The 22,445-nt window shown below is 38.3% G+C and overlaps 1 protein-coding gene across 2 annotated transcripts; it reads left to right on the forward strand.

Moving 5' to 3' along the window:
- The first annotated feature begins 25 nt into the window (after positions 1–25).
- SYAP1 (synapse associated protein 1) lies at positions 26–19,239 on the forward strand. Of its 2 annotated transcripts, none has more exons than XM_048286928.1 (9): positions 26–304; positions 3,451–3,569; positions 5,843–5,909; positions 7,259–7,332; positions 7,625–7,764; positions 9,350–9,492; positions 13,393–13,451; positions 14,420–14,567; positions 16,092–19,239. In XM_048286928.1, exons 1-9 carry the CDS (start codon positions 97–99, stop codon positions 16,217–16,219), a joined length of 1,086 nt encoding a protein of 361 aa, XP_048142885.1. In that variant the 5' UTR covers positions 26–96; the 3' UTR covers positions 16,220–19,239. The 2 variants fall into 2 exon arrangements, with proteins under 2 accessions (XP_048142885.1, XP_048142895.1); XM_048286938.1 differs by lacking the exon at positions 26–304 and adding an exon at positions 403–471.
- Positions 19,240–22,445: the final 3,206 nt, after the last annotated feature.

Raw genomic sequence — 22,445 nt, forward strand, 5'->3', positions numbered from 1 at the left:
CGGCGGAAGTGGCGCACGCGGAAGGAGCGCGGAGCGGCCGCCCGGGTTTCCGCAGCAGCGCCGGCACGGCCCGAGCGCGGCCGCCGCCCCTGAGCCATGTTGCGCGGCCTGGGCAGCTGGCTGGGGCTGGAGCGGGCGGGCGAGGAGCAGCTGCTGCCCGCCGGCAAGAGGGGCAGCCCCGCGGAGCAGGAGCAGGACCAGGACCAGGACCAGGAGGAGGAGGAGGCAGGGCCGGCCGGACAGGAGCAGGGCGAGCTGCAGGGGGACTCGGAGGCGCTGCTCAGCCAGGCCAAGGGAATCGGCAGTGAGTGTCCCGGGGCTGCCGGCTTTCAGATACGAACTTAGGAAACAAGGCTGCAAATGTGCCGTTCGGTTATCGCCTCTTTCAGAGCTGTTATTGAAGGAGCAGCACTTCTTTAAGTATCTGCTCTGTTGGCACTATGGGAGGAGGTCTGTCTGTAGAGAGAATAGGTCTGTCTACGTAGAATAATATACTTCATTGATTGCTGTGGGGTTTTGTGATTTTTTCATATGAAAATAATGGGGATTGATGATTTTGTTGAACATGTGTGCACTCTTAGAATCATAGAATGCTTTAGGTTGGAAAAGACCTTCAAGATTATCTCGTTCCGACCCCACTGCTATGGGCAGGGACACCTTCTGCTAGACCAGCCTGCTTAAAGCCCCATCCAGCCTGGCCTTGAACGCTGCCAGGGATGGCGCAAAGCTGTAATTTGCTATAAGTAAAATTCCTGCTTTACCGTAGTGGATTCTTGGATAAAATTAATCCGAAGTACAGATCTAAAGGTTTTGGGGTTTTTTTAATTGATGCTCTGAAATTCTCAATCAATATATTTCTGGGACGTTAGTCTGAGCTGGTTCTTACTGTGCTTTGTCTTGGGCAGTCTGAACGGCAGCAGTTTAGTCTGTGTAGTTTGGTCAAATATGCCTCTAGTTGTGGTAAAGTGATTCTAATCTGCTAATTGCTCTGATTGTTCAGGAAGGAAAAAGGGCTTTGAATTTCAGGGGAAGAATAAATATTGACTATTATCTATATAAAGATCCATCCCATAATTTTCTCTGTAAGTGAAAATTTGATTTAGTGGTCCATGGGTTCATTGTCTGTGACACCAGGGTAGATTGTGGTGGAAAGGCTTTCTTGCTGTTTTACCACATAATCCTAGAAATCCTAGAAATCTGCATGGCCTACAACCTGGGTAGCTGTAGGAAAAGAATCCCCTGGCAGATAAAGAACTTTACTGGTAAAACCGAAGCCTTATAGACATTATTTTTCAGTCATTATCATGCCATTATAGAAATTATGACTGTTTTGCCAATGTGAACTAATAATAGAAATCTTGCTAGATACACATTCTTAATACAGGCATAGGCTTGTAAGATGGAGGGTGAGTTTCTTAGTCATTTGAAAGTGTTATTTTCCCCCACTAATCCTATTTTTTTAAGACTAAGTACCACCCCTTCAGCAGCCTTATGAGTACCTTAGTTCAAAAGAATATTTGCACTTAGTGAAAATAAAAAGCATTTTGCTCTTCAGCCTGCTTCCAGGACTGGCCAAAACCACTTCATGCAATAATGCCAGAATATCACAGCAAATATCTCTACATATTTTGCACCTAAAACAATTGTATATGAGAGAGTTTCCAGGGCTACATGAAACAACCAATAAAAGCTGGTATGAAGTAAGCAGTCCAGTAGGCTGCTGCTTCCTCTGCTCTCATAAGGGGAATAATACATGTCTATATCTAAAGTATAGAAGTTAACCTTTTTTTTTATACTTGAATCATGTGATGGGTTGTAAACCCTGATAACAGGCATAAAAGATGCTAGTCAGTACTTGAAGGATGTTTGGTTATCCCCATTCTGTGACTTGTAAGTGAAAGTTACATGTAAAAAATTGTCTTGCTTAAGGATTGGCTAGACCTCTGCATATTTTGGTATTGATTTTGTGATATCATAACAAGAGAACATTTTATCCACTACAAAGAATACTCAGCTTTCCAAAAGGTGACATCAGTGTTCCAAAGTAACTCATTCTACCAGTGGCTAACAACCACATGTGTTAAAGGAACTTTTTTTTTTAATTCTTTTTTGCATTATAAGATTATTTTTTCCATTTCTAACCCATAGGGAAGCTGGATTTTTTGAGAGTTCTTGAGAAGGAAGGTGGTTTTTTGTTTGAAACAGAAGTGCTTGGTTTGTTTGGTTTTTTGGTTTTTTTGTTTTGTTTTGTTTTTTGTTTGATAACCCCCTGTATAAAAGTCAAAGGTGATTTTCTGGAATAACTGAAATATGTGACTCCTATTGAGCTGACCAGCAGGTAGCACCCCCTTGATCCCTTTCTGCAGGGCTGTTCTCCAGACACTCCTGTGCCAATTTATATTCATCCCACGTGCAGAATCCAGCATTCATTCTTGTTAAATTTCATTCCATTGATGTTTGCCCAAATGTTCCAATCTATCTAGATGCCTCTGCAATTATTTTATTTACTGCAGCACTGACATAATGTGTGTACTGTAACTGAGGTACTGCAGTCGTAATGAACCATTCAGATAGGATAAAGTGCTTGTGACATCATGTCATCTGAGAAATAGTACCAGTGTTTTAAAATCACTTGTCTATAAGCTGATCTTTAATGTTTCTGAAGGTTTATGATACACATCTTGCTTCTTGCAAGTTTGTTCTCCTTAATTAAAACAGAATAACACAGTGCAGATGGCCGCGCTATGTATACGTAGTTCTTTCCCTGCCACCTCTCATCACTTCAGCGCTGCTAATATAAGAAAAGTGAGTCTTTCAGAATATTTGTCATTGTTCTTCTGACACTGAATATATTCAGAAAAATGAGCCAACAGGGCCACAGTGCTTTTCATAGAGATAAAGAGAGGAAGACAATGCAAAATAGATAAGGGCAAACATCAAGAGCAAGCTTCTGTGCTAAGACTTTCAAAGGAAGTGTTACCTTCCTGAAATTTTTCATGGATTTGCTGCCTCAGTTTATGAGACTTTATTGTGCATGTCAATTTTCTTAAAAAATAATATAATTCTGTTTTAATACTGTGGCTAAGTTACTTTATAGCGTAATGTCTCCAAAATACTTACATGAAATCAGGAAAGACACATTGCTTCAGAAAACTCATTGGAAAGGAGTATTTCAAGGACCATTAAGAATATTTGATTTAGTAAACAAGGTTCATGTATAAATACTTGATTTACAGAAAGTTGTGATCATCATCAACGTCGTTAAAGATTGTAAACTAGAAATGGATAAATAGAATTTTAGGAGTTTTTTGTAGGCCAGAAGCTGTGTTATTTTGAAAGAAACTTCTAAGTAGGTATCCAAATGTCTAAAGAGAAGGAAAAATAAATGTAAAAAGGGAACTGGATGTAAAGAAATCTATTCTCGGGTCTTTATTTTTTTGTCTGTGAAAGGTTACCTCTTCAATTTTGCCTCTGCTGCTACAAAAAAGATATCTGAATCCGTTGCTGAAACAGCACAGACAATAAAGAAGTCTGTAGAAGAAGGAAAAATTGACAGTATCATCGATAAGGTAATTTATTTCTAGATACCGGATCTGAAAGATCTGTTTGCTTACCATTGTTACATGCGGCAAATCTGACATTTGGTAGCATTTCTTTAAGCTGTCTTTAGATATTGCCTTTCAAGAGATATTATGTATCTCCTGTCATGATGATGTGACTGAAATGTTTATTCATAGTAGACTTGTCAAAAAATCGTCACCTTGCTTTTCTCAGTGCTGCACCTGTGTTTGTTCAGTTCCATCAGGACGCTGATACGCTGGAGAAAGACCAGAAGAGATGATGAAAAATGCTGATGTAGGTGGAAGGGCTGGAAGAATTTGAGACAGGCAGTTGGGGAATACCTGTCTCAAGATGTGTGGACTGGTTTCTTTTTGCTCCACAGCTTATTTAGTTGGAAAAAGGGATGAGGGAGCTTGCATCTTAAATGCATCTCTGCAGCAAAAGTCAGAATTAGCTCGGCATTGTGGATGTTGTATCCTAAGACCCTAGGGGTATACAGGTACAGTTTCCCCAGAACCAGTGAGCTAATGGAACACCTTGTTACTGTCCTGTTCTTTTCCCCACCCTGACCCTGCCACGTACTTCTGGCCCTCTCTGTTCCTTTCTGTCAGCTCCAGTTGCTTAACTTGTGCCAGCAAGTGTTCTTCCAGTGCTTTAAGCCACAAACTTGGCAGAAGGCAAAGAAAAAAAGAAAAAGGCAGCAGTAAGTGCCATGTAGTGTTCTGTGTTTGCTATTGAGAGTAGCTTGGAAGGGAAAGGAAAGGGAACTGGCCAAAACCATCCCAGCTGTAGTAGGGTTGTGCATCCAGGAATGTCTCACACAGGCAAACCCCTTTTCCTGCTCCCATCTCTCAGACAGCCCTTCAGGGAAACTACAGCATTGCCTGGTTTTTTTAATACAGTAGAATTCTGTTTCTTGATATAATTACTGTTCATCTTGTCTTCCAAACAAATCATCGAATGACATCAAATGAAACTCTATTATGATCACATTTTACATTTTGTCTTCAGATTTCATTGACAACTGTCTGTATGATAATAGCAGAGATTTATTTCTTTCTGCAGCATAGCAGAGTAATGTAATTTTGATCCACGTCAAAGAGGAAAAATCAAGTAACAAGGTTATTTGTTAATTTAATACACTATCAAGAATGCTCCTAAGAAACTGTAGCTAAGTACCTACAGCGTATTTTATGCCTAAAATACCATTTTCTTTTTTCTGTGAATGTCTTAGAGTAATATGAATTCCCTGTTTCAATTAATAAGTATTACATATAGGAGAAACAAGATCATAGTTGTATTATAATAAAGCTTTCTTCTTATACCATATAAATTGTTTTATTGCATAAATAGAAAGAATTCACATAACTTAAAACCAGAAGGAACCACAATGATCTGTTGCATAACTGACACTATTGTAGTTCTCTCACTGGTAGTAATCTTAAACTGAAATACTGGGACACTGAAGGGAAAAAAAAAGTATAGGAATTTTATCAGGATTTAGCTTGAACACTTCTGTGCATTTTGGCAGCTTGTTGGTCCACAGACCTCACTGCATAAAATTTGTATTTTGTGAGTGGTTTAAGTATTCATTTCTAGCTTCATCTTTTTTGCCTCTGCTTTCAACCACAGAACATTTGCATTCTTACTTCTAGATTGTGGCATGCCAAATTCTGAGACCATTCTCCACTTTTTAAAATTCTAAATTCAATGTAGGATATTTCTAAATATGATTTCTTTAATGAAAATTTGTCAACAACATAAATGGGGAAGTATTTTGTTTCAACTAAGCAGTTTGATTCTGAAATCCAACCTTACAGTTTTGGAAGTCCAGTTTCTTGAAATGGATATATTTCTTAGGCAACTCTTGAAACTTCTGTAAGGCCAATGGTATCTTTCAGTGTTTAGTGCTTTAAAAATACTTTCAAATAAGTCTGAACAGTCTGTGTTGTCTGTATTTGATATGGTAAAACAGTAAGGGGATATGCATAGTATGCCAATGTTCAAGTTATCAGCTAAGATTTTCCATCTTTTTTCCCTGTCCCCTGAACTTGATAAAACTATAAATATAATTTTGAAGCATACACAATAGTTTTAAATGTAAAATTAAATGCTTCAGTAAAAGGAAATGTATGATTGACATGAAAGACCTTTAACTTACAAGAAGAGCCACTATGGATATAAGAGTATGCACTGTATTTGAAAGCACTGACTGAACATAAAATAAGAAGAGTGAATTTTTATTTTTTTTTTATTTGTGATTCCCTAATGTTTATTTTAGACAATTATTGGAGATTTTCAGAAAGAACAGAAGAAATTTGTCCAAGAGCAACAAACCAAAAAATCAGGTAATGTATGCTTTTATTGGTGATGCCTGACATCACATAAGTGAGACCTTCCAGAAAGCTGGATAATTGAGCTATATCTGAAACTAATCTATCGAAACACGATTTAACGAAACCCATTGTGGCAGAATTTAATGCATATGGTGGAATAGAAAGATCGTATTTTTAAGTGAGGCTATTATGTTATCTAGTTGGCTTAGATTTGCTTTTTTAAGCAAATTCTGCTTTATGAAATAAACTCAAAGATCACCATGCTAGCAAAGTTGTTTTCTCACATTGTGTTTCATCGTTGACTTTTATCTTTTTTAATGTGTTACCTGAATGCAGTAATTTCTGACAGTTTGAATATCTAGTGACTGCTAATCTTGAAAATGAGCTGGTTTTAAATGGATTGTGATAAAATTTTTCATGGTGTCTGTACTTAGTATGTTAGTCTGGTTTGTTCTTGCAAGATTGCTTTTGGGATTGTGTTGTCTGTATTTCTGTCTTTTTGTCTGTTAGTAAACTTGGGCTTCTCTTAATATATTTCTGAAAGCTTCATGAAAATAGGTAGCTAGATTGGCCAAAGGAGGAGTAACAGATGAAAGGAGCATTAGCATCAGATATGAATCCATGTGGGTGAAAGATCTTGCTGATACCAGCTGCACGGGCAAATAAGCATTGTTAGTTTAAGGGCACAAGAATTACTTAACTGCTACAGATGCATCATATTGTCTCTGTAGGCTGAATTTGCATTGACAGTGAAGAGATTAATAAATATCTATTCATCTATGTTAATTTATTTTCCTCTCTGTACAGCCTAAAAGAACTATTTTGAAAGTATCTGCATAAAGATACAAACCAGCTGAACTCAAGTAGGCTTCCTCAGTGTATAATGGGTTGTAATTCGTAACAGATTTATAACATTCTTCTCCATTGTTAAAGAATTGGTGTCTTCTGGGTGTAAGTTACTTTGCAAGCTTAATTTAGATAAAGTTTACACATTTAAAGTGAATCTGGGTATACTATTTGCAGGCAAGTTAACCAGTTGTACAGCACTACCTCAGTAGCTAAACTAAGAGGCACCAAGTTCTGACTGGTGCAAAGAAATCCCCACAGTTTTATTTTTACAATAACAGAGATCAGCAACTATTTAGTTACTGCTTCTTTATCTCTGATAAGCAAAGATCCATTCCTAGGGTTTCTCTCTTATGCCATGGACTTAGTTTAGGAAAAGACACAGTAACGTGGCCTACTGGTGTAACTCTGCTTACTTTTGGGACACTATATGTTACCTTATGTAAGGTCTGTTATTTGGAGTGGGTTTTTTTCTAGTGATACATACGCAATTATCTTCCTCCTTTCAACACTAGAAGCAGCAGTGCCTCCCTGGGTAGACAGCAATGAAGAAGAGACAATTCAACAACAAATACTGGCCTTATCAGCAGTAAGTATTTAATTTCCTCTAAGCTTTGAAATTTTCTCTTGGAGAAATTAAAACTACTGGGGTTCTTAAGTCTATTAAATTGCATGTTTTCAAGATACTTTTAATATGTCTGTCACTGCACTGATCATGTGCAAGAGTAAATAGTTCTATCAGTTTCAGCTTGAACCAAAGCAGATCCTCAATATAGTTTTTGTTTTTATAAAGGCTTTACAGATTGCTTTGCTGCTCTTGTGTGTGAAATAAGTGTCCTTTTTCTGATATCATTTAATGACATTTAATATGTTCTTCAAAGGATAAACGGAATTTTCTGCGGGATCCTCCAGCAGGTGTGCAGTTTCATTTTGACTTTGATCAAATGTACCCTGTTGCACTGGTGATGTTGCAAGAAGATGAGCTTCTTAATAGGATGAGGTTTGACCTTGTTCCCAAACAGTAAGTAATTTCTGCTGGTAACTGTATCATCATGCTTTCAATGTGTCTGTAAATACTCATAAATTACTCCCTGTTCTTTTCACTTCCTTCAATTTTTTATGTTCTTATGATGTGTACGTATACTTTTATCTGCTAGTGCCTAACACGTGGGATATTGCATGTGCATTGCAGTTTAGCAGTTGGAGGTAAGAAAAGAAGTATATCTGTGAGACAGAACTAATAAGGACCTGTTGACTTCAATATGGGAGAGGCCTTCAGTATTTCATTGCCCAGTGTGCTAAATTAAATGATTTTTTTTTTCCCCCTAACGACCCATAAAGCAACAATAAAAATGTTCAGATCTCTTGGTGTAACTGACATCCCAAAAAAGTGATTACAGATAGTCAGAGACCCGCCCCCCTCCCTCTCCAAGAAATGGTAATAGAATGTGTCACCAAAAAAGCAGCAATGCAAGCAAGAGAAACTGGATTTGGATAGGAAATGGGAAAAGCTCTGTGTTGCAGAGCTTTATTCCAGAGCGGTTATTCCTTGTCCAGTCCCAGACTCTCCTCCCAAAGGTTGTTTCACAAGTCAGCTTCCTATTTAAGTGGGAGTTCCCAACATTAGTCTCCTTCTTTAAGGATGAAAACAAGAAAGAAAATCTTCCCTTGTTACATGTTCTGTCTTAAATCTCCTCCTTTTGTAAACCTTCCCAGCTCCTCATTCTATTTACCTTCTTCTCTATTGTCAGTTCTGAAGATCTTTCCCTATTATTTGATGCTCTGTCTTCAGCCTCTGGTCATGCTATCCTTGCCTTTTCTACCACATTGCTTAATTTTTTTTTTGGTCTGTTCTTAGTCTCAGTGGTCACTGTTTGCCTGAATAGCTGCAAAGGTGACTTCACTCGTTCTTAACCTGCGCAAGTTCCTCCCCACAGATGTTGTCATTTCTGCCTTCTGTTGCCTCTGGGTTAAAGTTGGGTCTTTTTTTCTTGCTGGAGGGATTTCGAGGGAAATGTTACCTGAGGCAGGGGATAGTGTCCCACCTATCAGAGCTGGTCATTTCCACAATGGCAGTTCCTAGTTACTAAAGGTTCTGTGGACGTGCTGAAAGACATGCAGGTAGTGAAATAGTACTGCTGCAATCTAGGAATGGCTTCTGCCACCACAGATGTTCCAGTTCCACCTGATGTCTAGGGAAGATGTAGACAATTATAGTTTGACAATAATAGAGTGTTTGGCTTAGAGGGGAAGAGAATGGGGTTGTTTGGCTTGTTGGGTTTGTTTACATAATTTGTCAGGAGAGATGGAACAGTATAATATTTTTCCATACCATGTATTGCTGCATGCTGTTAAGCTTTTCCTAAAGTTATAACATTACTATTATATGTTCAAGTCAACTGCAAATGCCTTGTGAAAGATCAAGAACTTCTAAAATGATGGACTTTTTAAAATGTGTTAATGTCACAGATTTCTTTTTTAAGTTTTTACTTAAATAACAGCTGTGTCTACTCCTCCTCTCTGCATATTTAATTTTATTTCACTGCTAGATGGTAAAAGGAACGATATTCCAAATGTAATAATCAAAATCTGTTTGTTCTCTCTAGTGTAAAGGAGGAGGTGTTCTGGAGAAATTATTTCTACAGGGTGTCCCTAATTAAACAGTCTGCACAACTCACCGCGCTTGCAGCTCAACAGCAAGCAGTAGGAAAGGAAGAGAGCAAAGGCAAAGAGGATAGTGAACTGAAAGGTATGGGAAACATTTGTTTTAGCACAGTTCATTAACTTAGTGTCACGCTGTTGCCTAAAATCGGAAAAAAAATTTTCAAACAATATTAAAATTGGCAACATAAAGATAAAAGATAAAGAAAGCTTTTAATGAAAGCTTTCAGTTGCTCATATAATACATATCTGCATGTGCAGCATCAAATTTTCACAATTTTTATAAGTTTAATTAATTAGCATATCTAGCAAGTACATTCAGTAGGAGAACAGTTGCCCTGGTAACCCACCTTTGGATCTGCTGCGCTGGAGCCCCTCCAAGGGTTCTTAGCCCTATATCTTGTTATATCTACAAAGTATCTTATTACTTCAGCCCAGGTGCTGGTGCAAAACAGGATCTCCTTGTTAGAAACCCTTTGTCTTGAAAATAAGACCAAACAGAATTTCAATACTGTGGCATAATATATGAGAAAGGGTAACTACTGTCCTAAAGTGTGAGGAAGTGCTAGAAACTGTACAACTATATATTAAGAAATCTACAAAGCTACAAATATTTTTAAAAAGCTAAAAATTTTTAGACATCAACAAATGCTCATGGTATACATCAGGTGCCATCACATTTTTATCCTGGATTGCCTATTAAATCAGGGCTTCTCTCACCATACTTGGTGTCTTTGTGTAGACTGGGGAAGAGGAGGCTCCTGGTGCTTTTAAGCTGTTCTCCAGTTTCAGCCAATTTTGTCAGAAGAGTGGAAATCTCAAGAGGAGAAATGTTGTACTTAGCTTGTGACAGCTCATGACCGTTATTGGTCCCAGGTGTGATTTTTGACTTGTCAAAAAGAAGTAGGAGATACCTTTGGTTCAGTTGATCAGACAGCAAGTACTAGCCAACCCAGCCAGCTGGCATGTGGCTTGCTCTTGGCTTTTGCTCATCCCTCGTGCCAAACAGAAGTTAGCGAGTGATACAGGAGTAGAATGACTGTGATGCTGGAGGCAGAGACACATGCAGGATGTGGAAACAGAAAAAATGGGGACCAGGAGGCTACCTGGGATACAGCCTTGAAATGAAAAAGCTTTTTCAACAAAGGTATCTTCAGTTACATTGATCAGTTTCTACAGGTGATTCTTACTGACCCTCTTATGAACCACTGGACCTCTTTGCATGTTAACAAATTCTGCAAGCAGGAATATTTTCAGCTTAAAGAGTACAAAGCAGTTACTGACAGAAATGCAAAAGATAACCAGTAGCTCATTAAATCTAGGCTTAACCTAGGTACACTCACCACCCTTGGTAAGACACCTGAAGGATCTTGGCAGGCTGGGTAGGCATTGGGCAGGAGGAGAAAGCCTTTGCTTCACCTTGGAACTGTTCTCATATCCCCAGTATCAATGAATTGTCATCCATGAAATCCACTAATACTTATGTCCTGTTGACACTGCTGGCCTGACTGACAGCCAGCTGATCACTGCCAAGTTAACTTCTTTTTCCTTCTTTTTGAATATAATATCTTTCTATATAGGTATTTTTCCTCTTGAGTTGCCTTTCTTATTCTTTTTACAGACTTTTTCACAGGTCTTTTGCACAACTTGTTTTGCACACTCTGAGCTAAGGTTACTCAGGTGGGCCTTGGCTCCTTGGACAGGCAGCTGAACTGTGGGGTGAAGGGGAGGCTACAGATGGCATTACAAAGCTGGGCTTCCATGTTGCATATGTGCCTTTGTTGTCAGTTTGTCTCGTGTTTCTCAAGGATTTTGTTTGGAATGTGCCTGTGTCAGCTTAGGCAAGGTCCCCATGTAGAGTGAAAAAAGTAGTTTTCTAAAAAGTAGTTTCTTGAGTTAATATCCATGCAATGCTGACAGGACAGACTACTCCAGAATCTACTGCAGACCAAGAGGCACCCATTCCCACTACTTTTATTCAGGACAGTTGTTTATTGTCCCAAAACTATGGCTGTTTTAACTGAAGTGTCTCAACTTTACAGGAGATATGGCATCTGACCCTATTGAACAATAAAAATGTTATGTTTGAGTCATTCAAACCCTTGGAAAGTACCATTCAAAGTGAAAGTTGTTGGATTCTAGTAAAATTCCCTTTGAGACTAAAGCAAAACATATCTTCATTTAAAAAAACCAAAAAAACAAAAAAAAACCAAAAAAACCCCACCAACACTGCCTTTTGGCCTGTTGCAGCTTTTCTACAGTTCAAACCACCAGTGTGGGATATGCAGATAGATTTTCTGTCCTAGTGACTGTATGTGCTGTAATGGCAAAGATACATGTACCAGACTGTAGTAAATGCATGTTTTGTTTGACTCAGAAATTGCATCAATTTGGGAAGCTCTGAATATTACGTGTTATTTTTGGTTTAAGTAACCTTTTTGAGGGTTGGATTCCCTAATTGGAGGCTAAAACTGGAAGTAATTGCCTGTTGGTAGTTCTTCATAATGTTCAGGGTTTCTTCTCAAAGCTGAGTGTCTATAAAACAGAATTAGCCTTCCGTTTCTCTGTCTCTGCCTTAGCTGCTCTTTTCAGAAAGTTAAATTAACGTGGTTGATGTGAAAGGAAGAGAGAAGAGACAAATGGAAGATATTCCACGTTCTAGTGTAAAGGCTATGTAAGATCTATAACAAAATGCCAAGTTCTAGCCCTTCTCTAGGTATTAGGTAGCTCTGTAGATGTAAACTGAGTTACCTTGGGATGAGAGCACACCAGCAGTGGAGGAAATGATGCCAGGCCAGTATGTCCAGAATAATGCTAATGGTGCATCAGTCACACCTGACTGGGACATGGGCCAGTGCAGAGCAGCCGTGTCCCATCTGCATGAGAGCAGCAGGTGGGGCCTGAGGCACCCCTCTTGAACAGCAAAGAGTTACTGCCATGTCCTGCAGCTTCTCCAAGCAGGGAGTGCTAGAGCCTCTTTGGGTATGGTGAGAGATCCTCTGGAGATGGGGAAGTGGAAGGAAGAGAGAAGATGGGACAGAGGAGTGGGCATTGAGTAGAAGAGCTATACAAGCAGTGACAGCTACCAATTAGGGAATGATTTTAATTAAAACTGGTCTTAATTTTAAAAATTAAACACAAAAAAATTCCCCATTCAGAAATTGCTGAGTTATCAGGAAGAGTCCACCTGGGTACCCTGGAGGAAGCAGAGCTGCAAGCTGAGAGCTGCTTTGCATGTTTGAGCAAAGAGAACTGCTAAGCAAGCACTCCACCACTACCACAGCCTCCCCTGTATGTTAATTGTTCTTGCAGCCACCTGGGTCTTCATTGTAAGTCCTCTCTCGTGAGAGTTAACATGAGGAAGAAAGCTGGGGTGTTCCTTTACCTGCCAGGGAAAAGATCTAACCTTGCTTGTAAACAATCGTTGTCTTCCTAGCACCATGCTCTAAATACGGAATGCACAGTGAGTTTTCTTAGGAAATTGGGACCAGCTTCTAGGGTTTGTTTGTCAGTGACTTCCTTTGGCTGTGTGAAACAGGCCTTTGCAGAACACTGTTCTCCTGTACACTTAGCGTTGTGCATAGTACATGTGCAGTCTGGTGTGCCCGAGAGCTAACCAGTGCCCATGTCAGTAGTAGTACCCAGCCAGGGGAGTGGGAGAACTGTGATAGACAGTGACTGGATTTCATGACCAAGTCTATGCATTTGTAACTTTAAAGATCTTGGGATGTCATTTTGAGGTTCAGAGAGGTCCTGTTCTTTAAGTGGAGTCATAATGAGGAAATGGCTTGCTAAATTTGTCTTAATTAAGAATAGAAAATTGCTTCTCTTTGTTTTTGAAAATGGTTCACCTGTGGCTAAATTCAGCCTTTAACCACAAGGATTCCTTAAAATACAGTATTTCCTTGTATATTTAATAGCTATGCAAATTAAATGAGATTTTTATATATTTAAATGTAATCTACCTTTTTTTTCCCTCCCTTGACAGAAACAGTACGGCCAAAAACACCACCTATTACAATCAAGCCTCAAATAAAATCACAAGAGGTAAAAATGCTGTTATATTTTATCTGGTGTTTAGTATGGGAAGCTGTTCCTTAATAAGTAATTATGCATCTTCTTGAGTAAGTTCTGCTATGAAACCATAATAATATAGTATCTGACAGTCCTAACCTGCTGCTGTTTTGCTGTATTACTAATTTTTAGCATATAGGCTTGAAACTCATTTTCAATAGCAGAAACAGTAGTTTATCTGAAGAATGCTTTCCTTAGTATCCTGCACATTATGATAAGATGTGATTTTACTCTCAAGAGTGAAATTCCCAAAATGTTTGGAATAGAAGGTTAGCATTGCACTGAGACACTAGCAGTACCTTCATAAAAATATATTTGTGTGCCATGTTCTGTCCAACTCTTCAAGCAGTGGTCAGGCTGAAGTACTGGAAATCTAAATGATGCATTGCAATAGCAACACTGTTTTATTTCACTTTTGCTTGGTACTGCAAAAACCTTTACTTTAGACACATAATGACCCTTGTTCATTTCTGGATTGTAAAGTTGGTGCCAGAGAACACTCTTGGCAGAAGCAGAGCTGTGCATTCACTTGCCAGCAGGCAAAGATTTCCGAAGAACAGTCCTCTCTTAATCTCACTTTGGTCTAGAAAACTGTTACTGAATTGTGGTCAAATTTTTAATATTTAGGTCCTGTTCTAAACTACTCAGGAGTTTATTATTGTTTCTGAAGATTACAAAATCAGAATTAAAGTTGTTAAGAGAACACAAAAAGACAACCTAGAATGTAAAGCAGAACATTTTCAGTACAGCTGTCTTACCATTTTTGTTTGTACAAAAATACTCTTAAGGACAAATAGCCAATAAAGAAAAATAGTTGTGAGAGTAATGCCATAAGTTTGGGTTTTGCCAGCTCTATTTAAAAGCAGTCACGAGTAGAAGTATGTATTGGTGCCTTTTTTCACCCTGTCTGGGTAAGTTTATACTAAAATGTCTTGTTGCAGGATGAGGAAGAGATTTCCACAAGTCCAGGTGTATCAGAATTTGTGAGTGATGCTTTTGATGCCTGTAATCTGAATCAGGAAGATCTCAGAAAAGAAATGGAACAACTAGTGCTAGACAAAAAGAAAGAAGAGACTTCAGTAGTAGAAGGTAAAGCTACTATTACTTCTGTTTCTTACATAAAGCAATTCTAAGACAGGTTGATTTAAAAGAAAAAAAAAAGTTGCAATTCAATTTAGGAAAGTAGATCTGTGACAGTTTTTTCCAAAGTGTATGAAATGACCATCAGTGAGATATTGCAGAAATTAATGATAATCTTCCCCATGGTCAAACCACATCTTACACAGAATGTTAACTGTGAGTGGTTTAAATCCAAAGTACCTAAGAATTTTAGATTGCTCTTCTATGAAAGGGAGTGTGGGGTATTTTTTCTGTTTATCTCCTCCTTTCCTTGCCTTCTCTTCCATAGGTTCTTCTGCATATTAATTTTTTTTTCTTTAATTGACATCCTTGTAGGTAAAGTACAGTATTTGGAAGTCAGACTCTGTTTTTTTTGTTTTGGCACCAGCTAAAAAGGCAACATTTGCACCAGACTATGAGCCTGAAGAGGCCTCTGCCTATAAAGGTTTACAGTTAAAATGTAACAAATAGTTCTGAGAATCATGAGAAGAGATTAAATGGAGCTTAATATTTAAAATAGTTCAGATTTTATAAAATCAGTATAAAGAGCATAAAAAGAGTCTGTGATGATGTGGCTCTGGCCATACACAATTTACTATGTCAACACTTGTATATGTAGATGCTTATCACAACATTTGCAGAACTTTCTTAAAATGTGCTTTGGATTTTGCTGAATCATTGTTTTCTGATTTTTTTTTTTCTTCTGTTCAATACATAGCCAAGCTTGAGGAATTGTAATGAGTAATATCACTTTCTTGCATCTAGTTCTTTGATGGAAGTGTTTCAGTAGGTCATGAATGTGTTACTTGTTCAGAGAAATCTCAGCTGGCCATACTGACTTGGACTCTGGAATTGCGTTCCTTCCTATCTAGGCTGAAGTACCAACCAACATGGAACACATCAAACACCCATCTCCTCCCCCACACTCTTGCCTATGATAGGTAGAGCTAATTAAAACAGAGATTAACAACACAGGAATGCCTTCTGACTAATTTTTTTCCGTGAAGTATGAAATATGGTTACCTTTAACCCTGATTAAATGACCTTGCCTAGCTACAAAAGTCAGTGAGGAGAGTACCTTCTTCTTTGTTTTAAACTAGCCACAGTATTTGATCTTGATTTTCACACTTCAACACTTCTACAAACTTCTTTTTTTTATGGAGATTTAGAACTGGAAAAGGAGATTCAGTTGATAGTAGAGTAGAAAATTATCTTGCAAAGAGACATGCATAATGACTTAGCTGTGTATTTGCTCTTTATATCTTTATTATAGTATGCATATAGGAATATAGCCTTGTATATTAATTAATTCCTACTTGTGATCAATAAGAAGGTGACATTTCTGATCTTGAAGTTTCTTTCATTTTTAAGGAGACTAGCCCATGAAGTTTAGGGGATATAAGAGCGATTCAGTGCAAATTTATCTAGTTTTATATAAATAAGCAACATTCAGTATTATCAGTTAAATTCTTACATATCATTTATCTCTTGTAGAAGAAACTGCTGATTGGGAAAAGGAATTACAACAAGAGCTTCAAGAGTATGAGGTGGTGACAGAATCAGAAAAGCGTGATGAAAACTGGGATAAAGAAATAGAAGAAATGCTGCAAGAAGAAAACTAAACATTTTCACAAAATCACTATAACCCAGAGCTTTTTCGGAGGACTGACATGGATTTCTGCTTTCATATTTTGCTTACAAAAATATCTTCAGAAGACATAAAAGAATCTAAAGTCGTTATAATTCCATATGGGAATACAACCAGTATTTCTGTTCTTTATATGAGCAGTTTCTGAACTTCTATATTCTTCAAAAGAAAAAAAGAGAGGCAGACACTGCAGGTTATATCTCATAATTAAAAGTGATAACATTAATAGATGAAGCAATGGTTCAGTTTGAGGCATTTTTAGGTGATCAAGAAGCTCTTCAAAGAGATTTCTAAATCTAAGAATCGCAATTTTTTTTGTCTACAGCCTTCTGTTTGGGATGTAAAAATGGATGTTGTAAGTAACTTAGTCCTTGAAAACAATTCTCTCTTGACATTTGCACTCTGATCCCTGTATAATCTGTAAATGTGTACTATTTTTAAGGTACTTGTAGCTGGTAGATTTCACATGTATTTAACTTCCTTAATGTATGTAGCCAAAGAATTTATAGAAAACCTTATCAAGTAACTTTCAAGGATTTGGTAAAACATACTAATGCAGACTCCAAAAGAAGCTGATTATTTATCAGTCAGGCAGCAAACATTTAAGCATTTAAATTGGGATAGAGTTAATAACTGCTTGAATTAAATTTGGTTTTGTTAATCGTACTGAGATACTGCCTTTCCCCACAGAGAGGAATGGTTTAATGCATTCTTTCTGCAGAAGGCTATTATGTTTCCATTTAATTTTACTGTCTGAGCTGAGAGCAAATTAAATGCTTCTCCTTATTTTAAGTGCTGAAACATTTATGTAAAAACTTTTGCTGATTTGGACATCTTTATTAAATACTGTAAATATGTATAAAATTGGCTCATTTATTTGGAGGGAGGACAGTGAGGAGCAAATATACTTCAGACATAGATTTTAAAAATACAGTTTTTCACAGTGCTTAAAACATACAATTTAAGTTTAAAAATAGGGGGGTTTTCTCTAAAAGGTTTTTGATTCTTCATAGGCATCTGGATGTTTCCTGTGGTTATACCAGTAAGTCAGTATCTTTAAATAGATAAACGAAAATTTTATGTTCTGTTTGTCACCTCTTTCATAAACTTCTATGACAAAGCATTCATGAAATTCCAGATACAAAGGAAAATAGGTAAAATTAAGTAGGTCAGAGCCATTAAGCACAATTGAATTATAGGCATGCTACGTACAGTAAGCTCTGTCTTAATGACATAATTCCGCAGAAAACTTTTGTAAAGAGACTGAAGAGATTATAGCTGTAATTACTCAGTCAATATTCATCTGTGGGAAATGAAAAGAGCTAAGTAGTTTCAACTGCTGTTATTGTAAGAAAGGACTATTTAAAATTGTCTCCATTAGCAACTTGGACAGAAAGTTCTCCTCTATTTCTCACTACGAAAAAGGAATTGTTTTAAACCTGCATACATTTGGCTTCTCAAATTAGTTTATTGCCATACACTTTCTCAACTGCAAACCATTTTAAGCACAATTTGTGTTTTTATAGTGTTTTTCACTTAGTTAACAGATGCAAGGTAAGTCATGGTAAATAAGAGGTACTTAAGGAGCTTTTTATATCTGGGATTAATTAAAGACCACAAAAGTTAAATCTGTTATGCTCATAAAAATAAGACTATTCACAGCTCAGTGGTTACTCTTGACAAATACAACTGCTGTAGATTTAAGCTGGAGGTGTTAGGATCTGTCTACTGTACAGTTTGACATGACACCTTCTAAAAAGATGGGCAGTTCTATTCTGATTGTGGCAAGTCTTCCCTGGATGACTGAGAGCTCCAAAATAACTGCTCCAAAAGTCCACTTTCTTAAAAAACAAGCCTGATCATTCCTAGCATTTTCAGTTGTATGATGACCTTATTTGCATGGGGCCTCAAGCTTCATCTTTCTTTTCATGTATGCATAACCTATATAGTGGTCATAGATATTAAACTCCATTTCTCATAAAAGATGGTTCCTTCATATAAAATTGTCATTTTTCAAGTCTTGTGAAAAGCAAGTACATCTATAAAATAAAAGAAACCAACCCACTGTTTAAATTTGCATTTAAAAAGACAATAATGTAACAAGGCTGAATCTGACTTTAGCTCTGATATTTAAAGTCTCTTATCAAAAGTCATATTAATATTTTCAGATCTGGGGATCTGGTTTTAAGCTGGAAAACTGAAGTAAATTCTCCATAATCCTGCAGTTTTCAGGCCTGGCCTATGCCTTTCATTTAGGTAGGTGCTACAAATGCCTAGCAGTTCTTACTGTACATGGGAAGAGGGAAAGTTTCTGCATTCCACTTGCTACATGAGATGAACACAGGTAGACCTTTTCACGTTCATGGTGAATTTTGCATGCCTTTGTACCCAAATGTGTCATAATAGTATATTACATGAGCAGGTGTGCTGGTCTTTTTTTAACAACATTGTTCCAAGCGCTGGAATGGTGCAGATGCTAAAATCCAGAAGAACAACACTGTGAAATCAGTGACCAATGAAACCAAAAATGAATGTAAATACCATCATCCTGTGGATACAGTGTGACAGAAAGTACAGTTGTTCAAAACATTGAGAAGAAGCAAACAACCAATCAAAAGATTGTTAACAAATTTTCTTAGAAGATAAACTTGCAGATTTTTTTAATTAACCTTTGAGAAGCAGGGCAAAGATCACCCAGGAATCATGTAGGTTAGCTTAGAATAGCTCTGAGATACCAACATCTCCAGTTATTCTATGTGCTGAAGAATCACCTTCAGCTATTCATTTATAATTCCAGCTGGTATTAGTTAATACCTGTATGGAACATTTTGTTTAATAATCTGTCTGGAGGAGGAGGAAAGATTGTAAAATTCTGGAATAAGAAAAGTGTAGTGAAAAGTTCTGCTTATTCAATCAATTACAGGTGATCTCTTATCAAAGTTAATCAAAGCTTTCAGTTTCCTGAATTGTTTCAGTAAACTTTGAATTTTTTTAGTTTGTTGCCTCAGTATTTTATTTTTCCTTGCTGTTTGGTGATCTTGGTGTTCAGTGGGGTGATGTATGTAGTACTGAAGTGCAGGATGTCAATTTTAACCTCATGCATTTAAAGAATAACCCTGTGTGCAGGAGCCTGTTGCAGGACTGTGAGATGCATCCTTAAACTGTTGGCCACTCACATATTATTGACTTTTACTTTGCAATATCTATTGCATAGAAAGGAGCAATGTGTGTCTGGTTACTTCTCTGTGCACTGCCAAGCATTAGCAGCCGCATCGGGCCCTCAGTCCCAGGGCTGTGTCAAGAGTGTGGGTGTACCATTGATGCCTTTTCTCTGGTCCTAAAAATATGAGCCAGACACAGTTAGGGTGATAAAAAGGGGTACCTTTATATAAGGATCCTCAGGTGCACAGCTTGTTAGGTGGAAAATGATGAAGATACATACCCCGTGTGGCGCATGTACAATTTTTATAGATCCCGCGCATTAGCATATTTGACAAGAGTCCCCCAGTTAGCAACATGCCCTGTGAAGTAATCCCTCCCAGTTCTAGTATCATCTAAATTCTCCCCCCATTCAGGGGAGACCAGGCCCTGTTAACAAAAATATGTCTCAAAAAGCTGGTTTCAACCGTGGTTTCAAAGGAGAACCAAGATAGCACAGGGGTCCTGGAATTTTTGTGTTTCTGCCTAGGAAAATGCTACAGCAAACTACAAAGCTGCAAATATATGTGTAAACAATACAGAGAATATATAAAAAAAATATAGGTAAAAACCAAAACAGCATCATTTTCCTCTTTTTAAGAGACTAACAAGACTCTACCTTGTCTAGTCTCTATTTCCACATTTAACTCCAGCACCAGTTTACACAACCAGCTATCCCACCAGCTATCACAAAGATGCCAACTATACAGCTATTATGAACGCTTCTTTTATCCAGGCCCAGTTTGGTAACCATGAGGTGAGGGTATGGAAGATACGGTCGAAATTCAAGGTGTTATTTCTGGAAGCTACTTCATGTAAAATTTGAGTTCCCTTCCAAATTTCGGCCAAATCCTTCCTAATTCTTCCACTCTGGTCCACATAAGAACAACAGGTGGTGTTAATAATAGCACATACGTGTCCATGTGCAGCAAATAGGAAACTGAGAGCTATTCTGTTCTGCATAACCACGGGAGACAGACCATGAACTTCTTCCTGTAAGGCCAAAATTGCAGCTGTAGTATGCTGTTCAATATGTTCAATAATGGCTGAGATGTTTACAACTGCCCTCTCCAGTTCAACTACTCCAAAAGAGGGAAGCAGAGCTCTGACTATACTATGGAAGAGTGTGGGACATGCAATAAGGGGATTAATAGATCTTTTCCTCCTTCTGTTTGGATTTTCAATATGATCAAATATTATTATATTTGGAATTACAGCCGCAAGGGCACAAGCCTGATCTTTATCTATGGGCAGGATTTTCCAGGCCTTATTGCCTTATTGTCACATACCCAATACCAGCCTGTCCCAAGTGGTAGACCTGGTCTCCATGATGTCATGGAGACATGACATCCCTCTTTCTTACAGTTCTTGGGTTTGTTCTTTTCCTGAATCTGGTCTTGCAGCAGTATGAAGGAAGAATGACCTTTCCTGTGGCATTTACGAGTGTGCAGGGAACAGTATTGTTCCCACAATCTATTAAGCTGCTCAGGGGTATAGGAAGCAGAAGGATCTCACTGATTCATTCCCACCGTTTGGTACAGTTCACTTCCATTAAAATGCCAATCAGTGGCCAGTTACTACTCCCATCGAGAGGTGGCACTTGGGTACAAATCCAGCAATTGTTGTTATTAAGAGCTTTGGATACATTTTGGACTAAAGTCCCACGCAGATCATGGGCCAACCCTGAGTCACGGTTACCAACTGGGCGGATGACAGACATGTAAAGAACAGTTTAAACCATATCATCCTGATTTGTATCAGTCTCTGTTTTACTGATGGTTTCGGGAGCAGAAGCCTTCTTCACTCTGGAGTAGTGGATCCACAGTCCTTTGCCAGCAACCTTGACCGCAGTAAGAGTGGTTAGCAAAACTTGGAATGGTCCTTTTCACTTGGCTTATGAGGGTCACTGTCCCACCATTTAATATAGACCCAGTCTCCAGGCTGGAATGGATGAGCAGGTGTGTCCAGTCCTACCAATCTAGATAACACGATAAGTCTCTGGAGCTTCTGCAAAGTTTAACTTAAAGCTGCTAAGTACTTCCGTAAATCATTTCTACCCTTCATGTGAATTTCCCCGTGGGTACGTGGAACCTGATACGGCCTGCCATATAATTCATTGGGACTTATGTTGTCTCTCTGCCTTGGTTGTATGTGGAATCTCAGTAAGGCTGTAGACAAGGCCTGATCCCATGTTTCTTGACAGATCTTACTGATCTGGGTTTTAAGTATTCCATTCATACGTTTGCCACTTGCTTGGGGCCTGTATGGTGTGTGTAGGTCCCAAGTAATTCCCAGAATCCTGGTAACTTCCCTGACCACTGTTGCAACAAAGTGTGGTCCCCTATCTGATGACATCCCCAAAGGAACCCCAAACCTTGGAATTACATGTTTGAGCAAAACTTACCACCTCCCTTGCTGTGTTGGTGCAACAGGGGTAAGCCTCAGGCCATCCACTGAAGGTGTCAACCAATACCAATACATACCTGTATCCCTCCTTACGTGGCATCTCAGCAAAATCTATTTGCCAATAATCTCCCAGGAGATCTCCTGTTTTCATTATTCCTAACACAACTCTTTTGTTCATGTCAGGGTTGTTCCTACAATAGATTTCACGCTTGCTTGTTATAGAGTGTACAGTATCAGCCATTCCTCTCCCTATTACTACCTTCCTCAGATTTTAAAAGATTTTCTGCTTCCCAGTGGGTACTTCCATGCTCTTGCTGCACTACTTCTTTAAGGAGCAGGGGTGGAACTACAACCTGTCCCCCTGGGGTGACAGCCCACCCACTTTCTTTAACCTCAGCCTTAAGAAACTTAATTAACTTGTGGTCGTCCTGAATGTATTTGGGGGTAAACTCTGACAAATCTATTTCTTTCTGTGATACCACTGCAAGAATGCCTTTTTCTGCAGCCCTTTTTGCTGTTTCATCAACAAAGCGATTTCCCAGTTCAGGAGGTGTTTTCCCCTTTTCTGCAATGCATAATGGCTACCTCTGAAGGCT

Source organism: Corvus hawaiiensis, chromosome 2 (genome assembly GCF_020740725.1).
Source record: "Corvus hawaiiensis isolate bCorHaw1 chromosome 2, bCorHaw1.pri.cur, whole genome shotgun sequence".
In the NCBI taxonomy this organism is placed as follows: domain Eukaryota; kingdom Metazoa; phylum Chordata; class Aves; order Passeriformes; family Corvidae; genus Corvus; species Corvus hawaiiensis.

Coding starts and splice junctions, on each gene's coding strand:
- SYAP1 (XM_048286928.1), top strand. CDS start 97: ATGTTGCGCGGCCTGGGCAGCTGGCTGGGGCTGGAGCGGGCGGGCGAG. Junction 305..3,450: donor CCAGGCCAAGGGAATCGGCA/GTGAGTGTCCCG, acceptor TGTCTGTGAAAG/GTTACCTCTTCAATTTTGCC. Junction 14,568..16,091: donor AGAGACTTCAGTAGTAGAAG/GTAAAGCTACTA, acceptor TATCTCTTGTAG/AAGAAACTGCTGATTGGGAA.